The following is an 18,593-nucleotide window of genomic DNA, read 5'->3' on the forward strand; positions in this document are numbered from 1 at the left end:
CTTGTATTTATTATATTTTTGTAATTGTACTTGCTTACTTTATTTTGTATTGCTAGTTTCAAACGCAATCAATTAGTGAAGTGAGGTGAGTTCATGTGTCTCTTATCAACGGAAAGTCCGGTTGACTATTTTTCTTCTGGAACTTAAATGCAGCATTGATGACGTAGCGGAGAGAAGATAAACATGGCGTCCGGACAGCAATGGGTGTTGGTGGAAATGGTTCAAGCGTTTTACGAGGCAAGTTTCTCCTTTCTGCCGCTCTGTTGGGTGAACACCGGCGTTCACAAGTCCATTCCTCGTATGTTGAGCTACTCGTCGGTGATTTTCATGGCGTTCAGGGGCTGTTTATTGTAAACTTCTGTATCAGGAAGTGTCCGCGGCTCGGGGAGGGCGTTGGATTTCCTCTCAGCCAATCACGTGTCGCGTGTTCGCTGCTCCCGGTGGCAACGACCAATCAGCGCGAGAGGCAAAGGAACAAGGAAGTTTGCTGTTCCCTGAACATCTCTGGCCTCGCCTGTAGCTCGCCACAAAAGTGTGAAACCGATTAACTGGCGTGTTTGAGCCAAGATGAACATAAAGCTCTCTCTGTGTGTGTGTGTGTGAAGGTGTTCTTTACCTCTGCGTCTAGGAGTGTGCTGTAGTGTCTAGTGGGCGATGTCCCTTACTTTTGTAAGTGTTCAGAAATATATTTAAATGTGTTTTTGTTCTAAAAGACGACACTATTGTTGTTTTAAATAAAATGTCCTGCTTGGTAGTAACAGCATAGCTTTAGGTCGTACCACAGTCCTCGTGTGTTGAGCTACTGAGGAGAAACTCCTCAACTATACCAGAGAATGAACTTCAGGAGTCTAGCTAGAAACCCCACACCTTGAGTTGCATAAGACCAGTTGTATGACATGATAGTTTAAGATATGACCTTTCCATATTCAAATCTCAAATCAAAACTCACCTCTTCAGAAACTGCTTTTAATGTGTGGACATAAATAATAAAATAAATAGTGTTCTGGCTGCATACTAAATAGTCCTGCAGTAAAGGTATTGGGACGCACAGGACGGGTGTGGTGGTCGACCCCACTTCCATATTCCCACATCCAGCGGGATATCTCCTCGGTGGGACTGTGCCCTTCAGTTACAGAAAGTGACAGGACTTAAACACAGTCCACGCACACTCAGCTGTCGGACACCCAAATAATCCTCATGTCCCGCCTCCCTCAGGCTCCTGCGTATCACCTGATCCTGGAGGGGATCCTCATCCTGTGGATCATCAGGCTTCTGTTCTCTAAGACCTATAAACTTCACGAGACCTATAAGCTGACGGAGAAGGTAAGGTCCGCAGCGCCGCAGAACACACGCTGTGTTTGTGCGTGTGTGTCACTAAACCGCTGTGCTGTGGTTCCTTGTTGCAGGAGAAGGAGGACCTCATTGAGGAGTGGCAGCCGGAGCCTCTCGTTCCTTCGGTTTCCAAAGACCATCCCTCCCTCACCTACGATGTGGTCACCGGGTGAGACACTCGGCACCCCGCTCCTTCCCACAAGCTGTGCATTTCATCCACAGAACTCCATTTTAGATTGTCGGCACAGCCCAAAGATACCAAATCAGTCAGGCTGAATGTTGAGTCTAGAATGATGCTGCAGACATGTTGAATATGTCAGCCAGAAGACCGCTGTTCTACTCTGTGTTGTGGTTTTGTTGCCTAAACTAAGCTGCTTATGACCATATCCATTAGAAACCGTGTTTCCATTCCATAGTCTCTCCAGCAGCGCGCCCTCTATCTTCACACTGTGACATGTCCTGCTCACCACATATCCGGGTCACTTCACTAAATTCCTAAGCTGCTGTTATCACCTGTGTTAAATAGTACGTCTCTAATCGGGCCCAGGGACCCAGACTCAAAGAGGGAAGGGATTCTCCACATTCTAGATGTGTTCAGACGTGCCCGGTGTCCGGGTTTGACACTTACTCTTCTTCCCAACATTAAACTTACCAGTGACCTTGTTGTGGCCAACGCACAACAATCTGTGTGCAATTTGACAAATGCATCCAAACCAAATAATGTATCTGTGACGGCAATATAAGAAGTGGTGTATCTGTCATGGATTCCCCAGCTTGAGTGTGTTTCTGCTAGTTGAAGTGCCTCAGTGCTCTGAGCTGCAGGAAGATAAACACCCTGCTCTTCCTTTACAGACCTCCCAGCCACAACATCACAATCAATGGAAAAGAGTGCATTAACTTTGCTTCATTTAACTTCCTGGGTCTCCTGGACAATGAGCGGGTTAAGGTTGGTAATGATTGTTTTAGCCGTCACTACCTTTATTTCCAGTGAGCATCGGTGTGACTGGAGCTTTATTTAAGTTTTTTCTCCTCCTGACAGCAAGAAGCTTTGGCGTCACTGAAGAAATACGGAGTGGGAACATGTGGTCCCAGGGGCTTCTATGGGACCTTTGGTGAGTGAAAACCTCTTCTCTGCCCTTCATCTTCTATCATGTATCTGAGGGTGACCGTGGAGGAGTGGGTCGTCTTGTCCTGTAGCCTCAAACACCTGACGGAAACCTTCGTGTAGAGGTGGACCTCTAATCGTTGGCTTTGTTAATGGACTCAGATTGGAAGTCTGTCTTTAGGAAGAGAAAGAAAAGCTGAGGCGTAACAGACTCTGTATTGGAATGTAAACCACAGGAAGTAAATCTCTCACATGACCAATAGGATTTGTAAGTTAGTAGACGGGGAGTGTGCAATCAGTGGGTCGGCGGTTCGATCCCCAGCTCCGCCCGTCCATGTGGATGTGTCCTCGGGCACGACACTTAACCAGGTTGCTCCTGCAGGCTGTTCCTGTGGTTTATGAAGTGTGTGAATGTTATAGTCCTGGTGGGCAGGTGGTCCCTTGCATGGTAGCTCCTCCCATCAGGGTGGATGAACGGGTGAATGATGAGTACAGACCGTTTACCATATCTGATATCCCAGGAAGTCAGTAGCGTGGATGTGGATATTCAGCCTGAGGAGCCACAAAGGCTGACTGATTGACTGAGACCCCGCAGGGTCAAGAAAAGACATTTTACAAAGATACTGATACTGTAAATCCGTTCCTAGTCCCGGTGGCTCCACACTCACTCACTCTCACTCACTCACTCACTCACTCACTCACTCACTCACTCACTCACTCACTCACTCACTCACTCACTCACTCACACACACACACACACTCACACACACCTCCTTTGTCGCTATAAATATGGGTTGGTACTATCTTCTGTAAACACACATCCTATTTAGTTTAACAGAGAAGAACATATTTTTAAATGGAGGTATCAGACGAAGGTGCACAAAAGGACCCGGGACGGGAGCTGAAAGGGGACGACAGGCGTTAGCAAGCAGAGCTGCTGATTGATCAATCAGCTTCCTTACTGTTTTCCGCATTAGATATATTTTTAGGCAGTCTTTGTCTTCCCTGCAATGTGCTCGTGCATAAAATAGAAACAAAACCGAGGTCGGCTTCTAAAAGCATTGCCCCATAGCGCTGGAGGGCCCTACCACAGTGGTTCTTAAGCCATAATGGTCTTTTATTGACACACAAAGTCTTTCCTCATTGAACCAGGTTAAAGTGATTCTCTGCCAGTCTGAATATGTTCCGTCATAGTAAATGCACTCTGGTGTAACTGCTCACAGATGTTCACCTGGAGCTGGAGAGTCGTCTGGCCAAATTCATGAAGACAGAAGAAGCCATCATCTACTCTTACGGCTTTGCGACCATCGCCAGTGCGATCCCTGCCTACTCCAAGAGGGGCGACATCATCTTTGTGTGAGTATCGCTCTGAAATATTACACCAGGATTCAGTGATGGGACTTCAGACTCTGAAAGAAATCACCTTTTACTTTACTAATTACTGGCTGCGGTCCAGCACAAGAACCCCACGTGCCCATCTGAAGGCTGCACATGCTTCTCTGTCAGCCTGGTTGTTGAGTCTCTAGTCTTGTGTCGTGACCTCGGCTGTGTGTTCAGGGACGAAGCCGCCTGCTTCGCCATCCAGAAGGGTCTTCAGGCGTCCCGCAGCTTCATCAAATACTTCAAACACAACGACATAGAGGATCTGGAGAGGATGCTCAAGGAGCAGGAGCTGGAGGACCACAAGGTTAGTGCGGGGTGGATGTCAAGATGTACATTCTGAATTTTCATTCTAGCACATGTAGCCCAGAGTGTTTGCTCTGCAGGTAGTATTTTTATAATCCTGTTTCCACCCTGTATTTATGTCTCACTGTCTTTCTTGTCAGAGTCTCATAAAGTCATTTTGTTTCTGTGGCAGAATCCTCGTAAAGCCAGAGTGACCCGGAAGTTTATTGTCGTGGAGGGTCTGTACATCAACACTGCGGACATCTGTCCTCTGCCTGCACTGGTAAATAGAAAGGCTGTTTATTATCCTGCACAATGACAATCTCATGGACTCATAAGCTGAGTCATTGCTCCCCTAACAGTGACTATCAAGAGGCACATGCACAGCATGAGATGACGCCTTCAAGTACATCAAAGTGAGAGGACCCAAACCGCTGGCCGCTCTCTTTTTGTATTCTTTACTTAGATATGCCGTGATAAAATGCTTAATTAGTGTAAAAACGCCATTATAGGGCAGAGCGAGAGTATGCTGGATTAAAACAATTATCCAACTGATAAATAGAAATGCACCGATTGATCGGATGCTGATGGAAACCAGAAGTTTTTCAGCTGATCGACCAGACGGATGACAGGCCGAAAAGAGACAGACAAGGACGTGTAGGTAGGGAGAGTCGGACAGGCAGGGAGACAGACAGGTAGGTAATATGTAAGGAGACAGACAGGTAGATAGTATGTAAGGAGGCAGACAGGTAGATAGTATGTAAGGAGGCAGACATGTAGATAGATAGTATGTAAGGAGACAGACAGGTAGACAGTATGTAAGGAGGCAGACAGGTAGATAGTATGTAAGGAGGCAGACAGGTAGACAGTATGTAAGGAGACAGACAGGTAGACAGTATGTAAGGAGACAGACAGGTAGATAGTATGTAAGGAGGCAGACAGGTAGACAGTATGTAAGGAGACAGACAGGTAGATAGTATGTAAGGAGGCAGACATGTAGATAGTATGTAAGGAGGCAGACAGGTAGACAGTATGTAAGGAGACAGACAGGTAGACAGTATGTAAGGAGGCAGACAGGTAGACAGTATGTAAGGAGACAGACAGGTAGATAGTATGTAAGGAGGCAGACATGTAGATAGTATGGAAGGAGACAGACAGGCAGGTAGGTAGTATGGAAGGAGACAGACAGGTCAAAAAAAAGGTAAACAAAGAGACACGTGGGCGTTCAGCCCGATAAAATACATTTACACTACAACATTATGGATTAAAGATGTGACATAAAAACACATGAAATCAGAGGAATGCAAGCAGAACATATATATAATAATATTTATTTTTACATTCATCAAACATTTTGTTTTGACAAAAACGAGTAAAGGAAAAAAGTCTCGTGACAATCACAATATTTTGTTTATGTAGTCACGTGATATGTTGCAGCAAAGTGCTGTCCCATTCATATTCACACCAGTTCAAGCCCTCACAGCCTCTCACACTCAGCCACTTAGCAGCTGATGTCAATAAATCCCTGAGGGTTCAGGGCTTGAGGGTTTAGGGGGAGATTGAGATTGGGCCTAAGTGTCAGCTGGATGGAGGTCTAAAAGCCGGCCTGTCAACAGTGAGCGTTCAAGACAGAAGATGTCCGACACACAGTCCAGACCCAGAGTGTCGGTGCCTGAGCTGCTGCTGCGTTCCTCCTAAACACAGCATGTGTATCTGATGTTGGGCGATCAGTCAGTATTCCTACAGGCCTCAGCTCTGCTGCTCACTGACTGTGTTGTGGAACCTCCAGGTGAAGCTGAAGTACAAGTACAAGGTGCGGATCTTCCTGGAAGAGAGCATGTCCTTTGGGGTGCTGGGAGAACACGGCCGAGGAGTCACGGAACACTTCGGGGTCAACGTGAGTCACTCAGCTTTCTGTCTCTGACTTTGTTCTGCTTGATGCCTCACATATATATTATAACATGTTAGTTTGATGCCTCACATATATATTATAACATGTTAGTTTGATGCTTCACATATATATTATAACATGTTAGTTTGATGCCTCACATATATATTATAACATGTTAGTTTGATGCCTCACATGTATTATTATAACATGTTAGTTTGACGCCTCACATATATTATTATAACATGTTAGTTTGATGCTTCACATATATATTATGACATGTTAGTTTGATGCCTCACATGTAATATTATAACATGTTAGTTTGATGCCTCACATATATTATTATAACATGTCGTTTGACGCCTCACATATATTATTATAACATGTTAGTTTGATGCCTCACATATTATAACATGTTAGTTTGACGCCTCACATATATTATTATAACATGTTAGTTTGACGCCTCACATATATTATTATAACATGTTAGTTTGATGCCTCACATATATTATTATAACATGTCGTTTGATGCCTCACATATATTATTATAACATGTTAGTTTGATGCCTCACATATTATAACATGTTAGTTTGACGCCTCACATATATTATTATAACATGTCGTTTGATGCCTCACATATATTATTATAACATGTTAGTTTGATGCCTCACATATTCCTATAACATTTTAGTTTGATGCCTCACATATATTATTATAACATGTTAGTTTGATGCCTCACATATATTATTATAACATGTTGTTTGATGCCTCACATATGTTATTATAACATGTAGTTTGATGCCTCACATATATTATTATAACATGTTAGTTTGATGCCTCACATATATTATTATAACATGTTAGTTTGACGCCTCACATATATTATTATAACATGTAGTTTGATGCCTCACATATATTATTATAACATGTCGTTTGATCCCTCACATATATTATTATAACATGTAGTTTGATGCCCCACATATATTATTATAACATGTTAGTTTGATGCCTCACATATATTATTATAACATGTTAGTTTGACACCTCACATATATTATTATAACATGTTAGTTTGACGCCTCACATATATTATTATAACATGTCGTTTGATGCCTCACATATATTATTATAACATGTTAGTTTGATGCCTCACATATATTATTATAACATGTTAGTTTGATGCCTCACATATTCCTATAACATTTTAGTTTGATGCCTCACATATATTATTATAACATGTTAGTTTGATGCCTCACATATATTATTATAACATGTTGTTTGATGCCTCACATATGTTATTATAACATGTAGTTTGATGCCTCACATATATTATTATAACATGTCGTTTGATCCCTCACATATATTATTATAACATGTAGTTTGATGCCTCACATATATTATTATAACATGTTAGTTTGATGCCTCACATATATTATTATAACATGTTAGTTTGATGCCTCACATATATTATTATAACATGTTAGTTTGATGCCTCACATATATTATTATAACATGTTAGTTTGACGCCTCACATATATTATTATAACATGTTAGTTTGATGCCTCACATATATTATAACATGTTAGTTTGATGCCTCACATATATTATTATAACATGTTAGTTTGATGCCTCACTTATATTATTATAACATGTTAGTTTGATGCCTCACATATATTATTATAACATGTTAGTTTGATGCCTCACATATATTATTATAACATGTTAGTTTGACGCCTCACATATATTATTATAACATGTTAGTTTGACGCCTCACATATATTATTATAACATGTTAGTTTGATGCCTCACATATATTATTATAACATGTTAGTTTGACGCCTCACATATATTATTATAACATGTTAGTTTGACGCCTCACATATATTATTATAACATGTTAGTTTGATGCCTCACTTATATTATTATAACATGTTAGTTTGATGCCTCACTTATATTATTATAACATGTTAGTTTGATGCCTCACTTATATTATTATAACATGTTAGTTTGATGCCTCACATATATTATTATAACATGTTGTTTGATGCCTCACATATGTTATTATAACATGTAGTTTGATGCCTCACATATATTATTATAACATGTTAGTTTGATGCCTCACATATATTATTATAACATGTTAGTTTGACGCCTCACATATATTATTATAACATGTAGTTTGATGCCTCACATATATTATTATAACATGTCGTTTGATCCCTCACATATATTATTATAACATGTAGTTTGATGCCTCACATATATTATTATAACATGTTAGTTTGACACCTCACATATATTATTATAACATGTTAGTTTGATGCCTCACATATATTATTATAACATGTTAGTTTGATGCCTCACATATATTATTATAACATGTTAGTTTGACGCCTCACATATATTATTATAACATGTTAGTTTGATGCCTCACATATATTATAACATGTTAGTTTGATGCCTCACATATATTATTATAACATGTTAGTTTGATGCCTCACTTATATTATTATAACATGTTAGTTTGATGCCTCACATATATTATTATAACATGTTAGTTTGATGCCTCACATATATTATTATAACATGTTAGTTTGACGCCTCACATATATTATTATAACATGTTCGTTTGACGCCTCACATATATTATTATAACATGTTTGTTTGATGCCTCACTTATATTATTATAACATGTTAGTTTGATGCCTCACTTATATTATTATAACATGTTAGTTTGATGCCTCACATATATTATTAAAACATGTTAGTTTGACGCCTCACATATATTATTATAACATGTTAGTTTGATGCCTCACATATATTATTATAACATGTTAGTTTGATGCCTCACATATATTATTATAACATGTTAGTTTGACGCCTCACATATATTATTATAACATGTTAGTTTGACGCCTCACAGCTGCCGGCCTCTGCTGTGCTCATCAAATTCATTGTTTCCAATGAGGATATATTGTTGGAATTATATTACTATAAATAATAGATTTAATTTAAATAAACAAAAAGGAGAGGACTAACATGCCGTTGGGATCCAGGGGGTTCAACGTTTAATGTTTTTTATCAGAAATCTACTTTCCCTTTTTTAAAAGTTGTATTATTTGTTCATCAAAAAAAAAACAAAGACTAAAGTTAATTGTCCCATTTCGCCCACATCCTCTCTAACAAACTAGACTCCTGTTTCCAGGAGAGTTGAAATTCTCCACTGCACTTCAGCTCAAAAACTTTGTCTTTGCCCAATCTGTGCCGTTCATGTGCAACTCCCAACCGCACTGAGACGGTGAGAAGTTTAGTTTATTTAAAGAGAACGTTTCAAAACAACAAAAAGTTGCTGTACAGTTGTAAAACAACAATACAATAAGAGCAACTAGAGACATCAGTAGACAACAAAACAACGAGTACAATAAATAATCTAACAGTGAAGTTATAATAATTAAGTAAACCATAAATAACAACAAGAACTAAAATACAATATAATCAGATTGAGTGGTTGGATACACATTATTGCACATATGAGGTAGGAAATGTGAAGTGTAAAGAAAGCGGGATCCTTCAGCTATTCCCACATCAAACAATGATGTGTTGTAATTCTGTTTTTTGCCTCTAATGAGTTTCCAGCTTGGCATTGCCCTGCCAGCGGGCCGCCCTCAGTGTTGAGCCCTGAGAAGATGTTGTGCTTCATGCGTGTGACGACGACGCGTTGCTATGTCCTCACATGCAGATCGATGACATCGACCTGATCAGCGCCAACATGGAGAACGCCGTGGCCTCCATCGGGGGCTTCTGCTGCGGCCGCTCCTTCGTCATCGACCACCAGGTAGGAACCCCGGCAGGTGATCCAGTCATGGACCCTCTGTTGCAGTTTGCGCTCGTTTAAGTTCCAGGGCGAGTTACCGAGCAGCGTCTTCAGTGTAACACTGTCCATGTCGGGTGGCTCTGCTCCATGAAGTCATCCCAGCTGCTGTTCTGAAGCACTGCATGGCTGCTCATCTGTAATCATACATGTGTGTGCGAGTTCCTCTGATTTTCCCCAGATGGCGTCTGGATTTCTGTTCTATTGGTTTTTAATACACAGTTAAAGCAGTCCCATTGAGGGAGTGCTCCGAGGCCTTTATGAAGTCTCTGAGAATAGATTTTAATGAGGTGTGACCGGTTTCCAGCAGACAGCAGCTCCTCTTGTAGAGTCAGAGCCGGGCAGCAATGTCTGGACTCTGTCAGTGAGCGAGGTCCAGGTCACTGGGCTCATGAAGTAAAGCTGATCTGAGACCTTCACGGGGTTTTAATCTACCAAATATGAACTGAAGTAAAACGCAGTCACTTATTTTCTATTTCCTACTTTGACTTTAGGTCCATGATGGTATTGTGTTTTACTCTGACATTGAAGTATTTGGTTTCCGTGTCAGAAGTCAAGTCTCTCTTGTTGCAGCGTCTGTCGGGTCAGGGCTACTGCTTCTCGGCCTCACTGCCTCCCATGCTGGCCGCCGCCGCCATCGAGGCCCTCAACATCATGGAGGAAGATCCAGGTACAGGCTCCGCCTTCAACTGCTCTCTCCACCTTCTCCATTTGTGATTTCTCTGCTGATGTTACTGTGAAGCCCTTTGGGTTAGAGAAAAGGATACCATATAAATGCAGTTTTACGTCCTTTTCATTTATTTTCCTCTGGCTCTCGTGAGAGACGGCGTTTCGTTTCCATCGCCCGCTGATCAGAAGTAGTTTTGAGCGAGAGGCCGATCTGTCCACTCATCCCCTCTTCATGTGTTGCAGACATTTTCACCGTCCTGAGGGAAAAGTGCAAACACGTGCACAAGGCTTTACAGAGGTAAGTTCACATCACCAGGCCTGTCACTGTGGGCGGAGTTAAGACTTCTATTTATGTGTGGATCTATTGGATCTATTATTGTAATAACTACCAATGCTGTACATTTCACGTGTGTGTGTGTGTGTGTCTGTTACGTGTTGGTTTACTTGGTTAGAAGAGCAATGTTTAAGTAACGATCCTTGCACAACAGTTTCTTCCACACCCAAATACTCTTGTGTGCACTTTACCCGTTTGCTGCTGTAATCCTGCAAATGTCCCCACTGCAAGGAATATCTGATCTCATCTAAAACCCAAGAATCTGTGTCTGGGCTGAACAGGTGGGATGGTGCATCCCTCAAACTAAGACTGAAGGGTATTTACTGAAGTGTTGTGCCCTTCTGCAGCTGCTAAAAAAGTCAGCAGAGAGAAATGTGGCACCGCTGAATATTATGTGTTTGGTCTCATGCAATATGTATTTGAGGCATTCCTGCCCAGAGGGGCAACATGGGAGGAGGGAATGCAAGCTAATACAAAGTGCCGTGCACCTGACTCAGCAGGACTCTCTGTCGAAAAAATAACCTGTGCAAAATATGGAAATTACCTGAAATGGAGTCGAAATGAAAAGAGGCTGTGGAACGTGCCTTCACAGCAGCCTTCTGTGTTTCAGGACACACACACACACACACACACACACACACACACACACACACACACACACACACACAGACACACACGTTAAGCCAAATGATGATGTTTCCACTTAACCGAAGCAAGTAGATTGGGAACTAAACTTAATTGAGTGCAGTTTAGTTTTATGGGACCGTACCTTTGTGGAGACGGGGTTACATATGGAGCTTATCTGGAGCCTTAATGGCCTTCAAGGTTTCAGTCTTGCTGACTAGATGCATGTTATAGTCTAACCAGCGGTCCATGATGTCATTGTGTTTTTCCTGATGTGTGACAGGATTCCAGGTCTGAAGTTGGTTGGAGTGCAGTCTTCCCCGGCTCTTCACTTGCAGCTGGAGAGAAGTTCCGGCTCCAGAGACTCCGACATGCAGCTCCTGCGCTCCATTGTAGAATTTGTAAGTCCGCTTCTGTTCAATTTATTTTGTACAGCCCAAAATCATGTAGTGGCTCACAGGCGCTTCCATATTTTCCCCATCAGTGTCTGGATAGAGGCGTGGCTCTGACTCTCGCCCGCTACCTGGAGAAAGAGGAGCGCTTCCTCCCCTCACCCAGGTGAGGCTCTCTGCTGCAGCGCAGCCTCATGTTCAGGGTTCTCACGCTCATGGAGGACCTGGAACAGTCAGGGAGTTTAAAATGGTTATTTCCAGGCCTGGAAAAGCCCTTGAAAAAATAAAATCCCCAAAGTTTAGTAAAAGTCATGTAAATGTGTTATATTCATGTGTTCATTTACGCTGAGTTTGAAATAATTAATATGCTTTTAAAAGAAAGACTAAAAATATAAGCAGGCATACATACAGGCATCTATATAAATGTTTATTCTTTTAATCAAACTATTGTCTCATTCATTTGAGTCATTTAAGGTTTACTGTATGCTTTGTATTCTCATTGTTAGTTTAAATACTACATTTACTCACTTTTTACTGTTGACACCCAGATTTCACTAAATGTTTGTAATGGAAATTTGATTTAAAGTCATGGAAAAGTCATGAAAACCATTGGTCAGAATGTGTATGAACCCTGATGTATACTACTTTCTGGCATAATGTGTCATGCCGTCACAATTCAATTTATTTATCTAATTTAGTTTGTATAACCCAAGGAAGAGATGGTGGTGATTCTCCAGTAAAATAATAAATGGGAAACATGAGAGCCAAGTCTTACTTTAGTCAACCTGTTAAAGCAGAGCAGCTTTCTGCGTTGTCGTGGTTACTGGCCCGTCGGCCTCGCCCCTGTCTGACTCCTCCTGTGCGTCCTCAGCATCCGGGTGGTGGTCACCGTGGAGCAGACGGAGGACGACGTGCAGAAGGCCGTGTCGTGCATCCAGAAGGCGGCTGCGGCCGTCCTCCAATGACGACGCAGCGCTGCTCACTGCTGACACAGCAGGAGTCCAGTGGACCGGCATCACTGTGAGCTCCTGACCAGACCGAGAGCCCAAGGTCTTCACCGATAAACACACCGCATGTCTTCTCGCCTCTCTGGCCTTAGTTCGTCTCCTAATTCTTTGCCTCTCTCCGTGTACTCAGTCGCCATGCGTCGTAATCCTACTACATGTACATAATGTTATGAATGTGAGGGCGGGTCTTCAGCAGGAGGCTTTGCAGTGGACTTCCTGCTGGGAGAGAAAAAACTACTACAGTGAGAATTAGACTTCATGTCGACTGACCAAATGACTCGTTTCTTTTTCTGTCCTGACCAAAGAGGAGACATTTATCTCATTGTTTCATTTCATGTGTTTGCACTCGACTCGTACATGAAATGTACTCCAGGTTTGTGATTGTTTGTTTTTAATGCCACTGGTTGTTTTACCACAAATAGACGGTTTTAAACCTGAGGTTGTTTTTTGTTGTTTTGTCCTTTTGATTTTTTTGTCAATGTTACTTCTTTTGTTAGAGGTCATTGCATTCAGACAACTTCACTTGTATGAAATGTAAATATATCTGATTTAAAAGTACTTCTGGTGTGTGGTGTTTTTGTGAGTGTGGAATGTTCATGCTGGGTCCAAACGTATAACTTACTTATTCTGCTAAATGTGCTGCTAATGTTATGCTGATTACAGGAATAGAATCCCAATGTGTCTGCAGTAAAATAACATTATTTTTTTATGCATATAAGTTAACAATGTTCTATTCATTTAGAACAAGGAAATGGTAATTGCCTGTAGACATTTATTTAGTTGATACGTTTTAAAATATTTGAGATAAGTGCATTACGGATCTACTTAAAGGTGCAGTGTGTGGGATCTGATGGTGTCTAGCGGTGAGGTTGCAGATTTCAATCAACTGATACTACACAAAAACACCAGTCAGTTTCCGGTTTGTCCGTTCTGGGCTTCCGTAGCAGCGTGGCGGCCGGCTCTGTAATGAGGAGCTAATTATCAAATCCAACATTATCCCTGTGTGGATACAAATGGCTCATTCTAAGGAAACGAAGACACCCACGATTCTTATTTTCAGGTGATTACACGCCGAAGAAAACTAAATATCATATTCCATTCTGCAAGAACAAATAGCTATTCTACTAATCTAGTGTTTCACTTCCATCAAGTTGGAACTCACAAGAGACCAAATAAATAAGGAATGGTTGAACTATTATTAGTCCCAAAACACCGGATACTGCATTTCCCACAATGCAAGTCTGTGTGTTGCCCACCACTAACTACACTCAGGTCTTCATCCACATGTCTGTGTTCACACTGGAAAAGTGACAACATGAAGAATACTAAACGTGTCGGTGTGCATACTAATGTGTCTGGTGCACATAATTCTCCCACAATGCAATGCACAGAGCAAACGGAGTAGCTGCTGGTGGCTTGGAAAAGGAATGGAACAAAATTATTAAAAACTATTTTGATTCTTATTTGTGTACCTGAACGTACCTGAAGTTGCTTTTTGATTGACTTTGGTTCACTCTATAAATACTGTAGTACAGCATATATCCAAAACAAAAAAGGTAGTAATATATATTTATATATCACCATAACTCCCCAACTTGATGATGACACGTTTTTTTGGTAGAAACGTCATGTTTAAATATGCAAATGAGGCATTATCTAATAGTAACTTTCGGTGAGTTTATGATAAATCTACAGACGCAAACAGACAAAGTAGTTTTGGATGTTTTTCTTCTTCTAAACCTGAAGCCTTCAGTCTCAAGTCTCCGTAGATGTGGAGCTCGAGGGTTCGGTCTGGGTCCTGGACACCAGGGTCCGCAGCGGCCCAGCTCCTAGCTACCCCCGTCCCGGCTCTAGATGGGGCCCTATACATACACGTTACCGTGCGCGCGTAAGTGCGCGCGTGCGTCCACTCCAGTTTTTCCAAACTCTTCCGCGCCGGGGGGACAGAGGCCACTGTGGAGACCAACAGCTCGGAAAGGTTCTGCCGGACTATACACAGGGTGTGTGTGTATGTGTGTGTGTGTGTGTGTGTGTGTGTGTGTGTGTGTGTGTGTGCGTGCGTGTGTGCGTGTTGGGGCTCGAGGAGGAGGGGGAGGAAGATGAACGCGGGCTGCTTCTCCTCTGTGAACGCGCATCTCCGCCGCTCTCCCACTCCTCCGCGACCTGGACGCTGCGCGTTCTCTCCGGACCCGGCTGCGGATTTGGAACAACAGAAAGAAGGATAAGGGTCCAGCAGAAGAAGAAGAAGAAGAAGAAGAAGAAGAAGAAGAAGAAGAAGAAGAAGAAGAAGAAGAAGAAGAAGAAGAAGAGGAAGAAGAAGAAGAAGCACAGCTCCTAAAGTCTGGATGAGATTATCTTTTCGACCCACTTTCTGAGAGAGCAGCCTGGCGCTATGACCCCCCTCCTGAGGAGCTGGATCTGGATGCTGTTCTTGTTTCCAGACCCGGGATGCCACGGTAAGCGGGCCGAGGCCACCACGCGATGCGTAGCGGCGCTCTGAGCCTCATGGTGCGGCTCAAGCAGCCTCATAGTGCGGCTCTCTGCGCCTCATAGTGAGCCTCATAGTGCGGCTCTCTGCGCCTCATAGTGAGCCTCATAGTGCGGCTCTCTGCGCCTCATAGTGCGGCTCTCTGCGCCTCATAGTGAGCCTCATAGTGCGGCTCTCTGCGCCTCATAGTGCGGCTCTCTGCGCCTCATAGTGCGGCTCTCTGCGCCTCATAGTGAGCCTCATAGTGCGGCTCTCTGCGCCTCATAGTGCGGCTCTCTGCGCCTCATAGTGCGGCTCTCTGCGCCTCATAGTGAGCCTCATAGTGCGGCTCTCTGCGCCTCATAGTGCGCCTCATAGTGCGGCTCTCTGCGCCTCATAGTGCGCCTCAGCAGCGGGACGAGATGAAGTAACTTGTGAGTTGTGGACATGTCTCGTGCGCTGTGCGCGCGGAGCGGAACTTTCTGTCCCCTTTGAAGGTTTCTCCTTCAGCTCCGGCTTCCCGGGCTCGTGTCAGACACGGAGTCCTGTCCGGAGCTGCCGGGAGTTCGCGTCTCGTTTGCAAAACAAAAAAACTTTCTTTCCACCCCTCACATCTTAATTAATACTCCCTTCACGCGCACGGGCTGCGGCCCCATACATGAGTGACTATGCGCGCATTGGGGAACAGTGGGCATTGTGCTTTACGGTCCCGTTCTTCTAAAAGCATTTCACAAAAACGTGAACAAAACGTAAAAAAACAGATGTTTATGGTAGTTTTCAGGTAGTGTGTGTGTGCGTGTGTGTGTGTGTGTGTGTGTGTGTGTGTGTGTGTGTGTGTGTGTGTGTGTGTGTGTGTGTGCGTGTGTGTGTGTGGTGGGGTCTCCCCCCACGTTTGTGTGCTCACTTAAAGAGCCTTTGTCCTCGTGCAGCTTGTTGACATGTGTTCCTCTTCACAGAGGAAAAGGTGCTGCTCAGCCTCAAAGGGCCGCTGTGTCGTTGTCATGCTAATTGACGCAGAGCTCAGGGGGGTCAGGTCTTTGTCAGTCATGCTAATTCATTTACTGGGGGGGGGGGTCCTGTTTTCAGCTCTGGCTTTGAGGACTCGCCATTTGGTATGGAGTGAAGGGGTGTGTGTGTGTGTGTGTGTGTGTGTGTGTGTGTGTGTGTGTGTGTGTGTGTGTGTGTGTGTGTGTGTTGGGGGTAAATGATTAGCACCTTTGCCCCCCTCCCCCTTTACTCCTCTTGGCTCTGCAAGCAGCATTTATGATGTTACTCTGACCTCAGGGCTTTAAACAGTTCAACACAATGCGGTCCTTGTCCTGAATATGATAACTTATTCCATATTCACACACATGTTACATAGACATGTGTCCATCAGTGTTTCCTTACCATTTGTCCCAATGGGACACCCCAGTATATACGGTACATGCCTTAGACCAGCGCCTGGAGGGTTAAGGCCCTGGGCAAAATGGTTGATATTGGAAAACAATGGCTATTAATAGATTTCACACTTGCCTACCAATCACAGTGCTCATGGGAAATTACTGTTTTTCACATGTGTGAATGCGATTCAAAGTGCTTCACATAAAACCATTAAAAGCATCAAAACAATTAAGAACATTCAATTAAGAACATTCACATAAAAAAACAGTCAAAAAGCAAAAAATAGAATAAAAGTTGTATGAATAAATGTATGAAAACAACACATGCACTTATCCCAAATGTATTCCACAGGTTAATAATTCCATTTCGTACATTTCACATAGAAAATACCGTAAAAATCACAAATGTCCTGTGGAGTAATCACGTGTGCCTTTGGGAAAACATCCCATGTGAAATGGTCTTCCACATGTGATAAACATGTCACATCCACATGCTTTTTTTTCTGGAACATTGACTATGTTACAAAATGGCAAACACAGGCACCATCACACGTTTACATTGTGTTGTTTCACTGTTATCCATCACAAACTCCTCATGTGTGCAAAGGACTCGTTTGTTATCTTTAATGGGACCTGGCCCGTCTGGACCCTGGCCCACCTGGCTTGGGTTTGGTGTTTCAAACGTGGTTTTCCTGTCTTTAGGGCAGCCGTCGGCTTCCATTCAGTGAACTAAACAAAGCTAAATATAAACATCCTTGAGTTCAGCCATCTACAGCAGCAACATCGCGTCTGCGTTTATTGTTTCAAGTCTTTGCAAGTGAGTTTTCACAGTGAAGTAAAGGCAAGCCAACGGCTGCCTGCAAGGCATCGAAATACACTCCAACCCGTGAGGGCTCTGACAGACCGAGATGACGTCATCGACAACCACAAGCACGTATGATCTGCACGAGTGGAAACAACTAGTGGATAGTCTTCCAATACGAAGAACAACTGCCCTCCGTCTTCAAGGCGCTGGGAATCGGACCACGCCGTATGTTTCTTGTCCCGGGCCAAAGGAACAGGGACTGAGAGATGTGCCTGTGATCCTTTGCTCTGCGCTGGCGGTGTCAGCTTCTGGAAGGAGAGCAACACAAGTCAGAGGTGGAGAACATATTAATAACAGTCTTTGGGTGAAACCACTGATTTCCTGGAATGAGACCTGTTCAACGTGCCAGTTGTGCTCACTGCATTTTTAAGCATTTAAAAAGCGAGTCATTTGTATCACAAAGAGTATTGTATGCAGCAGAACCAGAAATAGCTGAAAGCCCAGGCGCAGATGTGAATGAAGTGGAAGCATATTGCTAATGAGCTCTCACAGCCATGACTCACCATGCTGGGGTGGGATAAGCGAGCCAGGGGGCTTCCTCTGCTGGGGGGTTGCTTTAGTCCTCCCTGTGATCACAGTTTAACCAGCTGCATAGCTCAAGCCTGCTGCAGTCATGGGGAACCTGGAAAAGTCCTGAAATCTTTGAAGACGTTTTGGAAGTCCTGGAAATGTTAAGATCGAAATATATCGATAGTGTTCTGTCCGATCTGTTAGGTCAGCGTTGTTCTCAGCGTAGGGTCTCATCACTGGAGCTGGGTTGTAAATCTCTTCAAGTCAGTTGCAGCACAGCAGTCATCTTCAGTCAAATACAACATAATTTCCCAACAAAATAATGCTGAGTCACTTCGGTAAACCACTGGAAGTTCAGCCCTGTCCTTCAAGTCATGGAGCCACAAGATGGATGAAGTTGACAGATTTTTTTATTTAGCCGCAAACTACATATTTAATAAATGAAAATATTTATAAATAAATGAAATTATTAATAGATAAAT

At 43.0% G+C, this 18,593-nt stretch overlaps 2 protein-coding genes across 2 annotated transcripts in view; both read left to right on the forward strand.

The window, feature by feature from the left end:
- Positions 1-1,302: 1,302 nt before the first annotated feature.
- Positions 1,303-13,439, forward strand: sptlc1 (serine palmitoyltransferase, long chain base subunit 1). The gene is made up of 14 exons (XM_079234757.1): positions 1,303-1,323; positions 1,407-1,501; positions 2,185-2,278; positions 2,372-2,444; positions 3,661-3,793; positions 3,995-4,124; positions 4,296-4,385; positions 5,892-5,999; positions 9,730-9,825; positions 10,435-10,531; positions 10,774-10,828; positions 11,772-11,889; positions 11,973-12,046; positions 12,752-13,439. The coding sequence occupies exons 5-14, from the start codon at positions 3,699-3,701 to the stop codon at positions 12,843-12,845; spliced, it is 957 nt and encodes a 318-aa protein (XP_079090883.1). The 5' UTR covers positions 1,303-1,323; positions 1,407-1,501; positions 2,185-2,278; positions 2,372-2,444; positions 3,661-3,698; the 3' UTR covers positions 12,846-13,439.
- Positions 13,440-15,043: 1,604 nt separating this feature from the next.
- ror2 (receptor tyrosine kinase-like orphan receptor 2) overlaps positions 15,044-18,593 on the forward strand; it is a gene marked incomplete at its 3' end in the record, with an annotated part of 49,335 nt that continues 45,785 nt past the window's right edge. Inside the window, exon 1 of the mRNA XM_079235516.1 lies at positions 15,044-15,343. Within this exon, the coding sequence (XP_079091642.1) occupies positions 15,280-15,343 (64 nt within the window). The 5' untranslated portion in view covers positions 15,044-15,279. The remainder of the gene's footprint in view (positions 15,344-18,593) is intronic.

Source organism: Taurulus bubalis (genome assembly GCF_910589615.1).
Source record: "Taurulus bubalis genome assembly, chromosome: 19".
Lineage (NCBI taxonomy): Eukaryota > Metazoa > Chordata > Actinopteri > Perciformes > Cottidae > Taurulus > Taurulus bubalis.